At 50.7% G+C, this 15,354-nt stretch overlaps 1 protein-coding gene across 6 annotated transcripts in view; it reads left to right on the forward strand.

Annotated features, from left to right (window-relative positions):
* The window catches only part of BCL9 (BCL9 transcription coactivator), an 83,949-nt gene extending 70,190 nt beyond the window's left edge, over positions 1 to 13,759 (forward strand). For 3 of the 6 annotated variants that reach the window (XM_042993942.1, XM_042993943.1, XM_042993941.1), the window contains exons 5-10: positions 863 to 1,179; positions 2,396 to 2,585; positions 3,473 to 3,626; positions 6,445 to 8,686; positions 9,955 to 10,215; positions 11,319 to 13,759. In XM_042993942.1, the coding sequence (XP_042849876.1) occupies positions 863 to 1,179; positions 2,396 to 2,585; positions 3,473 to 3,626; positions 6,445 to 8,686; positions 9,955 to 10,215; positions 11,319 to 12,436 (4,282 nt within the window). In that variant the 3' untranslated portion in view covers positions 12,437 to 13,759. The remainder of the gene's footprint in view (positions 1 to 862; positions 1,180 to 2,395; positions 2,586 to 3,472; positions 3,627 to 6,444; positions 8,687 to 9,954; positions 10,216 to 11,318) is intronic. The other 3 variants (XM_042993944.1, XM_042993946.1, XM_042993947.1) reach the window with 3 other exon arrangements.
* Positions 13,760 to 15,354: the final 1,595 nt, after the last annotated feature.

Below are 15,354 nucleotides of genomic sequence, written 5' to 3' on the forward strand. Positions count from 1 at the left end.
GCCCTGGACTGGACTCCCGCTGTGAAGCTTTCTCCTCTGTTCCACAGTACTTAAATTGAAACTTTTTTCTCTTTGTTTTGAGAGAGAGACAGAGAGAGCACAAGCAGGGGAGAGGCAGAGAGAGGGGGGGCGGGATCCGAGAGGGAATCCCAAGCAGGCTCCACACTGTCAGCACAGAGCCCGACACGGGGCTCGACCCACCAACTGTGAGATCGTGACCTGAGCCGAAAGCGAGAGTCGGACACTCAACTGACTGAGCCACCCGGGGGCCCCTTAAATGGATATTTGAAAGAACTTTTTCCACATCCCTTGGGGCACTGGTTAGCATATCTGCTCTGGCGTGCGATACTGCTTGTTTGAGGGACTCGTGTCTGGCAAGGTTTCCCTAACCTGCCATTCAGCAGCGGGTTTCCTCATGTACTCTCCGGGTCTTGCTTGTATTTTCCAGCAGGGAAGCTAGGCTCTCGTTACAGCTGTTCCTTGTCATCAGCCAGGGGGTGGGTAGTATTTTAATCTTAACGATGCCTGTTTGTTTACTCTGAGCTAGTCTTAGTGTGAGAGTCACTTCTCTATGTACATAGAAACCATTGTCCTTTATTGACAGAAGCCCTAGAGATGGGTCCCCATGTGACTCTAGGGTTCCTGAGACCTGGCAGGCCACTCTGCCTGACCCTCCTCTCTGTCGATAGCTCCGAGATGAGAGTGGGGTTGGAGGGGGTGAGGAAGGAGCCGAGGTGAAAGGTGGGGTAGTTACTTAGTCCTCTGTGTCTCCTTGACCTGCTCCTAGAAACTGCTTCTTCCTGATTTGGGCTGCCCAGCTGTATCCGGCATCTGATCTCTCTTTATTATTTGTCTCTTTTAGTAGCCCTAAGTCAAAGCAGGAGGTGATGGTCCGTCCCCCTACAGTGATGTCCCCATCTGGAAACCCCCAGCTGGATTCCAAATTCTCCAATCAGGGTAAACAGGGGGGCTCAGCCAGCCAATCCCAGCCATCCCCCTGTGACTCCAAGAGTGGGGGCCATACCCCTAAAGCACCCCCTGGCCCAGGTGGGAGCATGGGGCTGAAGAATGGGGCTGGAAATGGTGCCAAGGGCAAGGGGAAAAGGGAGCGAAGTATTTCCGCCGACTCCTTTGATCAGAGAGATCCTGGGACTCCAAACGATGACTCTGACATTAAAGGTATGTCTATAAGATCTTTGAGACTCAGAGGGAAGTAGGTATTCCCGAGGGAAGGCCTCCGCCATTGCTGGATGCTGGAGAGCCTAATAGCAGCCGAGTGGGGAGAGTAGGTATCAGACTCAGGTGTTGTCACGGCTTATTAAGAGGGAACCATTTCTTCTCATTTTCCTGCTCACTGAAGAGCAGTGTGGAACCACTTTGTTGAGGAGCTCTTGCTCTTGATGATGCAGGTGTTGTGGGGGTTACAGTAGGACGTTCCGTGGTCCTAACCACGTTCTTATGGATGTGTCTGGCCTCCGTGCTATTTATACTCCAGAATCAAACCAGCAGCTCCAGCCTGTCGACCCCAGTGGCCCGCACTTGAGCAGTTTTCCTGGCGTCCCTTCCTTTTCTCTGTCAGATTCACCCTCTAAGACGTGGGTTTTGTGCTCTCTGGCTCCCACCTTGCCAGCGTTGTAGGCACGAGGGTTAGCGCTGGCACTAGTGTGGGTTTGTCCCGGCTGATTTCAGTGTGGCAGGATGAGTGGCTACGTTGGGGGAGACATAGGGGAGGCCCCACAGTGGAGCCAGCCAGGAGGAATGTGGGACCAATGGCTGTGGTTTTAGTTGTTTTTCCTCCTAGTGTAAAACCAAAAATCCTAACTGTAGGCCAGAGCATGAAGTTAGCATTCCAGGAGAGGAAGTGTGAGCCCCCAACCCAAATTAGAGATGAAAACCTGGTGACTGTCCCCGTCTTTCGTTCCTCCCTCGGGTGTTTGTGGGGAGGCCTGTCATGAGTGCCAGCGCTGTGCTGGGTGCTGGGGGGCCACGGTCAGCAAGATGGATGCAGCTGCTGTCCCCGAGGATGTGAGCGCACCTAGACGGCACATCGTTAAACGATTACAATCAAATTGGACAAATGCTGAAATCAGAGAATGTGGGGGCTATGGGTTCAACCCACAGGGGCATCCAGTCCAAGAGGTTCCAAAAAGGTTTCCAGGAAGCAGGGATGTTTGCGCTGATATCTGAAGGATGCGCCCTAGAGAAGTAAGGAGGTGGGGGAGGAATGTTTTGTAATTCATCATTTCGGGGCAAGTGTGTTGGAGTTTTTAAAATTAGAGGTCTCCTGTTAGCAAGGTGCCTCCTCCTTGAAATTCTCAAGGTGGGCTTGTGCTATATAAATGCTGGCAGAAGAAGTTTTATTCTCTCCGTGACGCGGATCTTTTCATTCTTCTAGAATGTAATTCTGCTGACCACATAAAGTCCCAGGATTCCCAGCACACGCCACACTCGATGACCCCGTCAAATGCTACGGCCCCCAGGTCTTCCACCCCCTCCCATGGCCAGACTACTGCCCCAGAGCCCACACCTGCTCAGAAGACTCCCGCCAAAGTGGTGTATGTGTTTTCTACTGAGATGGCCAATAAGTAAGTTAATGGCTGTGTCTTGCTGTTGGCATGGCTTGTGTGTTTGGACACCTAAGTTCTTATTCCCACTGAGGACTGCTCCTTCCCCCCTCCTCTGACCTGTGTTATGAGCACTTAAAGTTAACAGGACAGAAAGGGGTAAAGTAAAATAAAATATTAAACCTCCCTACCCTCTCTCCCCAGAGGCAACCACTAATGATACTTGGGCTTTCCTTCCAGAAGTTTTTTATGCTTGTAATATACATCTAGATCTTTTTTAAACATAAAAGAGATTAATTACACAATATACACTTTTCTGTGATTTAGCATCCTTTTTTAAATAACACAAGTAATACAGGTCTATCTTGGAATAATTAGAAAATATGAATAACTAAAAAGAAAAATCTGCCTGGAGTTCATAGAGATAACTACGGTGGACGTTTTGGTACCTATGTCTCTGGTGGATGGACCAGCAGATTTTTTACTTATTTAATTTATAAAGAATGTGACTATACCTTACATACATACAAAGTGAATTTTAACAGCCTTAGAGTATCATTAGGTATTGTGAGATTTCGTATTTGTGGTTGGGATTTTGAACTAGGATTCCATAAAAACACACCTACCACAGGACATTGGTTTGAAGGAGAAAATCTCAGGTTTTTTACATGCCTCTTTTGAGATTTGCTAATGGCTGTCATTAGATTTCAGAAGTCTGGTGGTAAGTGATAGACACAGATAATGAAAACCCTGTGTTTCTCGATTCTTATTCAACATTTCTGGTGGCTGTCTACACGGAACGCCTTCCTTCCCCTTGTACAAGTTCAGTCTGGGGTTAAAACGTTTTGGAATTACAGGTAGTGAAATAGAAGCACGTCCTAGCGTATGTGTCTCTTTCGTCTCTGCAGAGCTGCGGAAGCTGTGTTGAAGGGCCAGGTTGAAACTATCGTCACTTTCCACATCCAGAACATCTCTAACAGCAAGACAGAGCGAAGCACAGCCCCTCTGGTAGGCCATTCTGGAAGTGGAGTGTGGTTTAAAGGCTCTACAGCAGCTGTACAGGTGGGAGACGGTGAATGTCATTGGCAGGGAGGGTAGTCTTGATGGTGTAAGCTGCATTCTGGACACCTAGTCCTGGCGCTGTGTGGCTTCAGGCGGATCGCACTGTACTGGCCTTTTCTTTTTTTTTTTTTCTTTTTTTTTTTTTTTTAATTTTTTTAACATTTATTCATTTTTGAGACAGAGAGAGACAGAGCATGAACGGGGGAAGGTCAGAGAGAGAGGGAGACCCAGAATCCGAAACAGGCTCCAGGCTCTGAGCTGTCCCCACAGAGACTGATGCGGGGCTCGAGCTCACAGACCGCGAGATCATGACCTGAGCCGAAGTCGGACGTCCAACCGACTGAGCCACCCAGGCGCCCCTGTACCGGCCTTTTCTATCAGCATGCTGGTATACTGATGGATTACTGGGAGAGAAAGACACAATAAAAAAGGAATTATGTGGAGACCTTAGATTTCCTTCATGTTAACTAACCATCTCTGGGAAAAGCTGACTTCAGACCCTGTGTACGGGGCAGGTTTCTAAAAACTGACAAACGTTCTTGAGTTAGTTGCAGAACAGAAAAGGAATAACTAAAGCCACAGTCCTGGAGCACATGCTGATAATACCATAATTACAGTCTCAGTGACTTTCAGAATGATCCTCATGTATTTCAGAGTGAGAGGACCATTGAGTGCTTTTAATCGCTTGATATTTCCAAAATTATAATAAACGTTAGTCTGTTTCCTGTCTGGAACTTAAGTGCCTGCTGCAAACCACATTAGAAAAAGTATGCTATGGTTGCTTCAAGACAGCGTTCCAGATGGAACCAAAAGTTATTTCTTGGGACAGGTGTTGGCGAGTGCCGTGGGGACACTAAGAGGTTCCAGACACAGTCCCTGCTTTCAGGAAGCCTAAGATCTAGCGCTGGGTTGGGTCTTCGACATGGGAACAGTTAAGTGACATTAAATGACTGAAGTGGCAATTCAAGATAAAATAAAGTTTTCATCTATGTCGTTTATCAACGAAGCCCCTCTCTGTTGACATAGCAGAGCTTGGGCTTTGTTAGACTTAGAAAAGGCATTTCGCGCTGCTCATACATCTCTGCTAGTCAAGAAGGATAGAGGTGGACATACATAATATTTAAATTTATATATATATATATATATATATGTTTTTTAATTGATACTTAAACCTTTTATACACATATATAATGCTTAAGATTTATATTATCTGGAATGCACAGGGTTCGTTGTAGTGCAGACTAACATTTGATCGATTGGATAACAGATTGTACCAGTTTTCACCTCCACCTTCTCCGGTACTGAAATGAGTCGGAGAAGGAGCTGGAATTGGGAATAATCAGATTGCCGTTGCTCCAAATCTGAAATCGAAAGTGGCACTGAAGTGCTTCCTCTGTTCTGGTCACATGACAGAGTCCATGCCCACCCCCCCCAACAAACAAACAAAACCTGGCCACCAAAGGCAAACTTAAAATGGCACTGGAAGGAGGATGAAGGTGACCTCTGCGCTCCAGTGAGGGAGGCGGGGACATGGAAAACACTCGGAGCACACAGAGCCCTCGCAGGTTTAGCCAGCCTTCCCCGAACCGGTCTCTGTCTGCAGACATATGTGTGTGGCTACCTGCAAGCGAAACATTTACATACATATTCACAGAACGGGAACACCCGAGGATAGTCTTTGTGTTTATGCAACACAAACTGTTCCATGCGGAGATACACATGACGAGTCGTGTACAAATGTGCACACAGGGAACCATTCCAGAGAGTCAGTGGGGAGGCAGGGGTTTGGAAACACAGACTGGATTAAGTGAACAAGTAGGAGCGAATGAACATCAAAAAACGGATCATGCGGCTCCCTGGAGCCTGGCGAAAGATCCCTGAGCTGGGGTTTGTAGGCAGGGCCCTTCGGTTCTCCTCCAGTACCTCCTGCAGCACCAGGGTGTAGACCCAGGACATACACGTCCCTCTTCCAGGCACTAACAGCATCCTTGTCACCTGCTGCAGGACTTAGTGTAGCGCTGGTACTTAATAAATAATAACGAGGCTATCATCCAGCCTATAGAAAGGGCAGTCCACCGTCTATTGGAAAGAACAGACCGAGAGACACCATGAGCTAGATAGCCTCAGATTTCTCCACGGACGCTTCCTGCCTGCGGATTATCTTACTACAGTTAATGTACAAATTCTTATCGAATATGGAATCAGTGATCACAAACTGAAAACAGAAACCAGAGATGTCAGGCCCCCTGGAAACTCAAGGAGAGGAGTACTTAGGTAGTCCCCCTGCCAGAGGAGACGCCGACACTGAACGGCCTTTCCTGCTTCCTCCAGCTGGGAGGGTACAGAGCTGTCAGTGACAGGGACTTTCTCTTTCGGTTGAAAACATCAGCCCTCCTGATTGACAGTGAGAAGTCTGCATACCCAGTCGTACTTTCGGGGAAAAGAAAAGGTGTTAGGTACAGCCTCCCACATACCAAGAAACTAATCTCTCTTTGAATCAGCAACACACGGTACATGCGATATCAAACCTGTTCCTCGAAATAGATACTCAAATGTATTCACTTTGGCAGAGTGGCTCTCCCCCTGGCATGCTTATAAAGTTATTGAAACCTGATCTTCAGCACGGGAAAGAGGATGCCATTTGACAGTAAAGGCAAAGAAAAAAATCAGAACGTCCCCATGTCCAGAGTGGGGCTGTACAGCAAATGTCAGAGTAGATTTATGTGACGGGGACAAATCCTTTATAACGTGCCTTGCCTTTTTCATCGCCTCTTTGTACAACTTACTAATGATTTTTTAAAACCTCGTTTGTTTTCAGAACACACAGATATCTGCCCTTCGGAATGATCCGAAACCCCTCCCACCACAGCCCCCAGCTCCTGCCAGCCAGGACCAGAATTCTTCCCAGAATACCAGGCTGCAGCCGACCCCGCCCACTCCGGCACCAGCACCCAAGCCTGCTGCACCCCCGCGTCCTCTGGACCGGGACAGTCCTGGTGTAGAAAACAAACTGATCCCTCCTGGGGGCAGCCCCGCCAGCTCCACGCCACTGCCCCCAGACGGTACTGGGCCGAACTCGACACCCAATAACCGAGCGGTGACCCCTGTCTCCCAGGGGAGCAGTAGCTCTTCAGCAGATCCCAAAGCCGCCCCACCTCCACCAGCGTCCAGTGGCGAGCCCCCCGCGCTGGGAGAGAACCCCGATGGCCTGTCTCAGGAGCAGCTGGAGCACCGGGAGCGCTCCTTACAAACGCTCCGAGATATCCAACGGATGCTTTTCCCCGACGAGAAAGAATTCACAGGAGGACAAAGTGGGGGACCCCAGCAGAACACTGGGGTATTAGATGGACCTCAGAAAAAACCAGAAGGGCCGATACAGGCCATGATGGCTCAATCCCAAAGCCTAGGGAAGGGACCTGGGCCCCGGACAGATGTGGGAGCTCCATTTGGCCCTCAAGGACATAGAGATGTGCCCTTTTCTCCGGATGAAATGGTTCCACCTTCCATGAACTCCCAGTCTGGGCCCATGGGACCTGACCACCTGGACCACATGACCCCCGAGCAGATAGCTTGGCTGAAGCTGCAGCAGGAGTTTTACGAGGAGAAAAGGAGGAAGCAGGAGCACGCTGTTGTGCAGCAGTGCTCCCTCCAGGACATGATGGTCCATCAGCATGGGCCTCGGGGCGTGGGCCGAGGGCCTCCCCCTCCATACCAGATGGCCCCCGGTGAAGGCTGGGGGCCGGGGGGCGCAGAGCCCTTTGCTGATGGGATCAGCATGCCTCATTCTCTGCCCCCGAGGGGCATGGCTCCCCACCCCAACATGGCAGGGAGCCAGATGCGCCTCCCTGGGTTTGCGGGAATGATCAACTCTGAAATGGAGGGACCGAACGTCCCCAACCCAGCATCGAGACCGGGTCTTTCTGGAGTCAGTTGGCCAGACGATGTGCCAAAAATCGCAGACGGTCGAAACTTCCCGCCTGGCCAGGGTGTCTTCAGTGGTCCTGGCCGAGGGGAACGCTTCCCAAACCCCCAAGGATTGTCCGAAGAGATGTTTCAACAGCAGCTGGCAGAGAAGCAGCTGGGCCTCCCCCCGGGGATGAGCATGGAAAGCATCAGGCCCAGCATGGAGATGAACAGGTTGATCACCGGCTCCCAGCGACACATGGAGCCTGGGAGCAGTCCCATTTTCCCTCGAATACCCGTCGAGGGCCCTCTGAGTCCCTCTCGGGGCGACTTTCCGAAAGGAATGCCCCCGCAGATGGGCCCTGGTCGGGAACTGGAGTTTGGGATGGTTCCCGGTGGGATGAAGGGAGATGTCAGTCTGAACGTCAACATGGGATCCAACCCTCAGATGATACCTCAGAAGATGAGAGAGGCTGGGACGGGCCCTGAGGAGATGATGAAGTTACGCCCAGGTGGCACAGACGTGCTGTCTGCTCAGCAGAAGATGGTGCCCCTGCCGTTTGGGGAGCACCCCCAGCAAGAATACGGCATGGGCCCCAGGCCGTTTCTCCCCATGTCTCAGGGTCCAGGCAGCAACAGTGGCTTGCGGAGTCTCAGAGAACCAGTCGGGCCCGACCAAAGGACTAACAGCCGGCTCAGTCATATGCCAGCACTACCTCTCAACCCTTCCAGTAACCCCACTAGCCTCAACACCGCTCCTCCAGTGCAGCGTGGCCTGGGGCGGAAGCCCTTGGATATATCTGCGGCAGGCAGCCAGGGGCACTCCCCAGGCATCAACCCTCTGAAGTCTCCCACGGTGTGCCAAGTCCAGTCACCAATGCTGGGCTCGCCCTCGGGGAACCTCAAGTCCCCCCAGACTCCATCGCAGCTGGCAGGCATGCTGGCGGGCCCGGCTGCTGCTGCGTCCATTAAGTCCCCCCCCGTCTTGGGGTCTGCTGCTGCTTCGCCTGTTCACCTCAAGTCTCCATCACTTCCTGCCCCGTCACCTGGATGGACCTCCTCTCCAAAACCTCCCCTCCAGAGTCCCGGGATCCCTCCAAACCATAAAGCACCCCTCACCATGGCCTCCCCAGCCATGCTGGGCAGTGTAGAGTCAGGTCAGTACGCTCGCGTCCTCACGGTCGCCCCTTGTGAGCCAGAGATTGCAAAAGCCTGGTTTATGCCCTTTGAGGAAGCTGGTGTCCTGACTTGATGATGCAGCTGGTGCCCGGAGACATGTCTCTGAGCTCTGCACTCGGAGGTGGCCTCTGCCGAGACGGACGTATCTGTGGCCGTGTGCATCGTCGGTACTTCCACGGGGTTAGGCACAGGCGTCCCATCCTGGCAGAGAAACACGGCTCTCAGGGCAGAGTATGTGTGTCAGATGGGACTGTTAAAAGGAAGAGGAGAAAATGGGAAGTATTTGTCATTTCACAGACAAATTTACATTTGCACGGTGAACATGTTGGTGAAATAAAATGCCTTAACGGTGGGTAAATGTGGCTGCTTTAAATACTAGGCCCGCCCACTGGAGGGGGCTGCCCTCACATCCACAGGCTCTGAGTATAATCCTAAGCACAAAGGGGAGGCCGCTGAAAGATTTGAGTGGTTCTCGTAAATACACGTTGGCCACAGAAGCAGTTCCCAAAACCTCTTTGGTAGACTGCTGTTCTCACAGATCAGCCGCAATTTATCAGTATTTTCTTCCCAGGAGAAGCTCTCACTGATGATGGTGGTTTTATGAATGGGACCAGAGGTGGTCCGTGGAAGATGAGCACCGAGGTGTAAATACTAGGTCCGCCTTGTCCCCACTTGAGAAAAACTAGACTCCGAGTAAGATAGAAAACATACACTTCCAAGTTAAAGCGCCCCTCTCCATTGGTTAGCGGGTCATGAAAGCAGGACGGTGGGACAGCCCCCTCAGAACTTTTTTGTTCAAACGCTTTGGTTGTGGAAATTAATCAAGAGCATGTGTAGGGTTGGTGGCTGGGGTCAGATCGCTAGTCTGGCTCCACAGCAGACTGAATCCCGGGTTGAATTTTGAGTTGTGATCGGCAAGGGAAAGACCTGCTTATGTCGTGTTCTTTTCAGTGAAATAGTTGTCCGTAAGCCGTGTTTTTCCCAAGCTTCAAGTTCTGTCTGAGGCATTCTTGGCGTGTTTGTCTTCACGTCTGCTGATTCGTCACCTCTGTATTGCGCTGCGGTCTGCCCTCTGCACACACACAGATCTTGACTAGAAGACTGATGATTCGTGTCCCGGGTCTAATAACACTGTCCTGTTCATCTGTCGCTTCCCTGGCCTTGCTAGTTCATAATCATAGGCCTGATAGCCTTCAAGAGCAATCTAATTCCCTGCCCGTTTTTGTTTCATTTTGCTTTCTTCTAGGTGGCCCCCCACCTCCTACAGCCAGCCAGTCTGCCTCTGTGAATATCCCTGGAAGTCTTCCCTCTAGTACACCTTACACCATGCCTCCCGAGCCAACCCTTTCCCAGAACCCACTGTCTATTATGATGTCTCGAATGTCCAAGTTCGCAATGCCCAGTTCTACCCCTTTATACCACGACGCCATCAAGACTGTGGCCAGCTCCGATGACGACTCCCCTCCAGCTCGCTCTCCCAACTTGCCATCAATGAATAATATGCCAGGTAAGCAATCAGGATGGAAGCTAGGATACGGAGCCCGTGTTAGACAAAAGAGAGACTTCTCACGTGCTTTGTCAACAGCTGCAGACCTCAACGGGTGGAGGTGCAACGAGTTGAGAAAGAATACCGTGGATAGAATTAAAGTGTCTGCACTAGAGGAAGATAGCAATTTTGTATTAGTTTGACTCAGTCCGTGCTTATTGGAAAGCAGATTTCTTGACAGTTCTTAGAATGAACTTATAGAAGTTCTGATGCCTCTGTGTGCCTGGATGGGTTCGTTTTTCCCTTTTTGTGGTGGTGGGGGTGTCGAGGGTCAGAGTAGGGAGGGTCCTCCTGGAGCAAGACTGAAAGCAGTTTCCTTTTAACATTCTGATTGGATGTCTTTAGTTTTTAAGTGTTTTTCTGGAAGGGCAGCCTCCAACCACAAGCAGCCACGGGATTTGAGATGGTGGAAAAGCCCCTATTTCCTAGCAAGCACCGTCCTTACCATACTCAGTAGTAATTCCACAGAGAAACCAAATACTTAAATGTCCCAGAGACTATAGTAGAAACTGCATGCTTTCCCTCTCTGTTAAAAGCTATGTTTCTTTAACGTTTTATACACCCTAGAGTGTGAAATGCTCTCTGAGTAAGGCAGTCTAAAAAGATAATGCTAGATGTCATTTGGTAAAGGCCTGTTTGGTTTCCTTGTTATTATTTCTGATTCTTGGACTTGTAGGACTGATTAATCCTCTTTCTCCAAAGAGGACCATACTTACTTCAGACAGATTCTTTTTTTCTGTATGAAATGTCTCCAATGAAGAGGACTACACTGGTTTGCATATTAATTTGTAACTTTTCGCACAGGAGACTTTCTTCCTGGTTGTTTTCTACACACTCTTACGTCATACAGTTTGACACTCAAAATATAACCTCTCGTAGAGCTGTTGGGTGTCTGTGCTCAAAAATGCATTTCGATCTTGTTGAGGGCAGGGACTCCGTGACCTATGTTTTCCCAACAGAGTACCTTGCACATTTGACTTTTTGTTGTTGCTGATTGGATTTGTTGTAGTTTTTCTAAGTTGCTCTCGGTTAAGGTGATTCCTTTGATATCTTTATTTTTCTAGGGATGGGCATTAATACACAGAATCCTCGAATTTCAGGTCCAAACCCCGTGGTTCCGATGCCAACCCTCAGCCCAATGGGAATGACCCAGCCGCTCTCTCACTCCAATCAGATGCCCTCTCCGAATGCCATGGGACCCAACATACCTCCTCATGGGGTCCCGATGGGGCCTGGCTTGATGTCACACAATCCTATCATGGGGCATGGGTCCCAGGAGCCTCCAATGGTACCTCAAGGACGGATGGGTTTCCCCCAGGGCTTCCCGCCAGTACAGTCTCCTCCACAGCAGGCTCCGTTCCCTCACAACGGCCCCAGTGGGGGGCAGGGCAGCTTCCCAGGAGCTATGGGTTTCCCAGGAGAAGGCCCCCTTGGCCGCCCCAGCACCCTGCCCCAGAGTTCAGCAGATGCAGCACTTTGCAAGCCTGGAGGCCCCGGGGGTCCCGACTCCTTCGCCGTCCTGGGGAACAGCATGCCTTCGGTGTTTACAGACCCAGACCTGCAGGAGGTCATCCGACCTGGAGCCACCGGAATCCCGGAGTTTGATCTGTCTCGCATTATTCCATCTGAGAAGCCTAGCCAGACACTGCAATATTTCCCTCGAGGGGAAGTCCCAGGCCGTAAACAGCCCCAGGGGCCTGGGCCTGGGTTTTCGCACATGCAGGGGATGATGGGCGAACAGGCCCCCAGAATGGGACTAGCATTACCTGGCATGGGAGGGCCAGGGCCAGTGGGAACTCCGGACATCCCTCTTGGCACGGCTCCATCCATGCCAGGCCACAACCCAATGAGACCACCAGCCTTTCTCCAGCAAGGCATGATGGGACCTCACCATCGGATGATGTCACCAGCACAATCTACAATGCCCGGCCAGCCTACCCTGATGAGCAATCCGGCTGCCGCCGTGGGCATGATTCCCGGCAAGGATCGGGGGCCTGCTGGGCTCTACACCCACCCTGGGCCTGTGGGCTCCCCAGGCATGATGATGTCCATGCAGGGCATGATGGGACCCCAACAGAACATCATGATCCCCCCACAGATGAGGCCCCGGGGCATGGCCGCTGACGTGGGCATGGGTGGATTCAGCCAAGGACCTGGCAACCCAGGAAACATGATGTTTTAAGCTGCTAAGATTGGATGTGCCGATCCTTGTCAAGATGAGATTCTGGGTCCTGAGAGCTGCCTTGAGGGAGTTCCGGGAGTGCTGTTGGTCAGGCAATAGGAGAGCAGAGACCCGAGGGCTGCTTTGGGGGAGGGGGGAACTCGAGAATGTATGGATTTACCTGAAAACAAATGATTCATTTAATCAACAGGTGTGTTTTTTTTAAGATTTATTTTTTAAAAATTATTTTTGTGGACTTGGGTATCCCATGATGGCACCTACTTTTGGGAATCTGTAGCCTGTGCTTCGAGAATTGCCATCGGTCATGTGTTGCACCGTTCTCTGTATGTTTACGTCCTTTGGACTGGCTTCTCCCAGGATTCTTTTCTGGTTTTGTTTTTGTTTTTTTGTTTTGTTTCGTTTTTTTGTTTTTGTTTGTTTTTTTATTTGCTTTGGGCTTTATTTTTTTGTGTACTGTACTATATTGTAAAAGGGATTTTAGCAGAGACTTTAGTCTTTGGGACAAGAGGAGAACAGGAATGCTGGGCCGTTTACTTTAGGTGGAGAATCCGTCTTCAGACCTTTGGACTATTTTCTTTCAACTCCAGTGTATAGAAAAAAACCAAACTACGACCTCAGAGCAGAGTATTAATGAAAAGCACAAAAAAAAGGAACTAAGTTCAGCGAGGGGTGGGGGGAGGGGGGAGATTTTTCTTTTCAAAAATAATGAAGCTTAGGACGTTTGTTTTTCGGTTCGAGTGCTCTCCGGCACGGTCTGTCTCTTCCAGTCTGCAAACCCACCTTCACGTTTTTCTCTCAGTTTCCCTCTCCTCCCCGCCCCCCCACCCTGCCCTCATCTCCTTGGTTAAGTGTATCTCCTTCTCCCGTGCCCCCGCCCCCAACTGGTGACCCCTGCTTTCCTCCTCTTTCCCTTTGGCAGCTGCAATACACGGTGTTCTTTTGGGGAAGTAAATCTAATGAAAGCCTCGCCTTCCAGGCTGAGCGTCGTCCCGGTTCCGCGAGGGAAAGGCCTGTGCTTGGGATGCTCGGCGGTCTTCTGCTCCCTTTCTCTTCTTCCCCAACACGCCCTTCCCTGCCCACCTTGTTTTCTGTTCTCCTTTTCTTAGGAATTCCCAAGTGAATTTTATCGATGTGGGAGTGGAACAGATGCTAAAAGCTATCCAGGATTTCGTTTTTGTTTTTGTTTTTAATTTTGTGGTTCCTCCCCTGCCCTCCCCCTCCCATGCGTAAAACGTTCTGTGTAACCTCCATTAAATTTGGTACAAAACCACTCACCAGAGCTGTGGTGTCAGAAAAATAAAATATATTGTTTCTTACAAAATCCAATTGCCTTTTTTGTTCATTTGGGTTCCTGTGCTGTTTGGTATGGGGCATGGTGGCTGCCAAGTGGCCCAGAGGGTTCCACCTTGTAGGGAGTTGGCTGATGAGGAAAGGAAGGCTAGCAAAGTCTACAGCGGCCCAGGTGAAGCCTCTTCCCTGTGGATGAGGGATAAGCCCCCGAGGATTTATCCTGCCAGACTGGGTCCTGTCCTAGTCGTGAAAGCCAGGCTGTCGGCAGAAGAGCAACCCCCCTCCCCAGTGCTGAAATTCACCTCTTTACCAGAATGGTCTTTCCCAGGAATTTCTGTGAGAGTCAGTTTAATGGCGTGAAGTAATTAAGGCTGAAGGTAGATTTGCAGTCATTTGCATAAGCTGTGAAATGTCCTGGATCTTGTTAAGGCAACGCATTCCTGCTGTCCCTGCAAATCGCGGCTCTCCACAGTCCGTGGGTTTCTGCGGTCCCTTCTGGCTCCCGTCCTCACTGCCTGCTCGTCGGCGTCTTCCCCTCCCCCGGCCCTGCTCAGGCTGTGCTCTGTTCGATCCCCCATCACACACAGGACCCCCAGTGCAGCAGCGTGCACCCTGCAAGGTACTCGTCTGAGGGACTGGCTGTTTGTGTTTCTGTGCCTTTGGATTTGTTTCGGCGTGTGGATTTCTTTAGGTCCTAGGCGTTTTTAGCTGAGCGAGTGGGCGTCTGTGTGTGCGTTCCTTCACAGGTGAGAGAAGAAGTGAGGAGCTGCAGGTGCGGAGTCAGCTGCAGACAAACTTGGACAAGTTGGGCTCTGCTGGCGTTCTACAGTCCGGAGTTTTTCCTGTGACCGTTTCTGTCTCCGGGAAGGGTGTTTGAGAGCCATTTTTCTCTCCCACCGTCGGCAGCCCTGGCTTCTCAGTAACACTGGAGCCCCAGACAACAAACGTGAGAGCACCTCCCCCACCGTCCCCTCCATGTGTGTTCTCGTGCAGATCTTTGAGGGGCCTACGAAGTAGGTGGTACTCATCTCCTTTGCAGATGAGAAAGCTGAGCTCAAGTTTAAGGATTCTGGCACAATCAGATCTATTCAGATGGTCCTGCGTGGTGAAAAGTTTATGCCAGGGGAGCAAAAATGAGGCTTTTGTTCCATGAACTTAGCCATATTCCTAGGTCCTCTGGCTTTGAAGCATAGAGAGGAGAGCAGGGAACAGCGAAGCATGGGGAACGTGAGAGGAGAGCCCTAAGGAAGGTTGGGGGACCTGGCATTTGCCCACTGGACTGGCTTCTTGGGCAGCCCCACTGCCTGCTGCACCTGATGGTGCTGTGCTCACTGATAGTGCGTGGTCCCTTGCTACTGTCCCTAAGAGAGAGCCAGGGGAGGGCAAGAGCGGGCTGGCCCCTGCTGGGAGGCGCTGGGAATGTGGCACTGCTCGCGCCGCCCCCTGCTGGACAAGTGCGGCAGTGCAGATGAGCTGCCCGCTGCAGAGCCGCGCAGTTTTGAAAAGCCCCTTTCATAAATCTTCATTCATTTACACTGTCAGCAGATACCAACAACATTTCATCACGATGATATCTGATAAACTAAGTTCATTTGGGGTTTGAACAGAACAATTTCTAATTTACTAAG

This window comes from Panthera tigris, chromosome C1 (assembly GCF_018350195.1).
Source record: "Panthera tigris isolate Pti1 chromosome C1, P.tigris_Pti1_mat1.1, whole genome shotgun sequence".
In the NCBI taxonomy this organism is placed as follows: domain Eukaryota; kingdom Metazoa; phylum Chordata; class Mammalia; order Carnivora; family Felidae; genus Panthera; species Panthera tigris.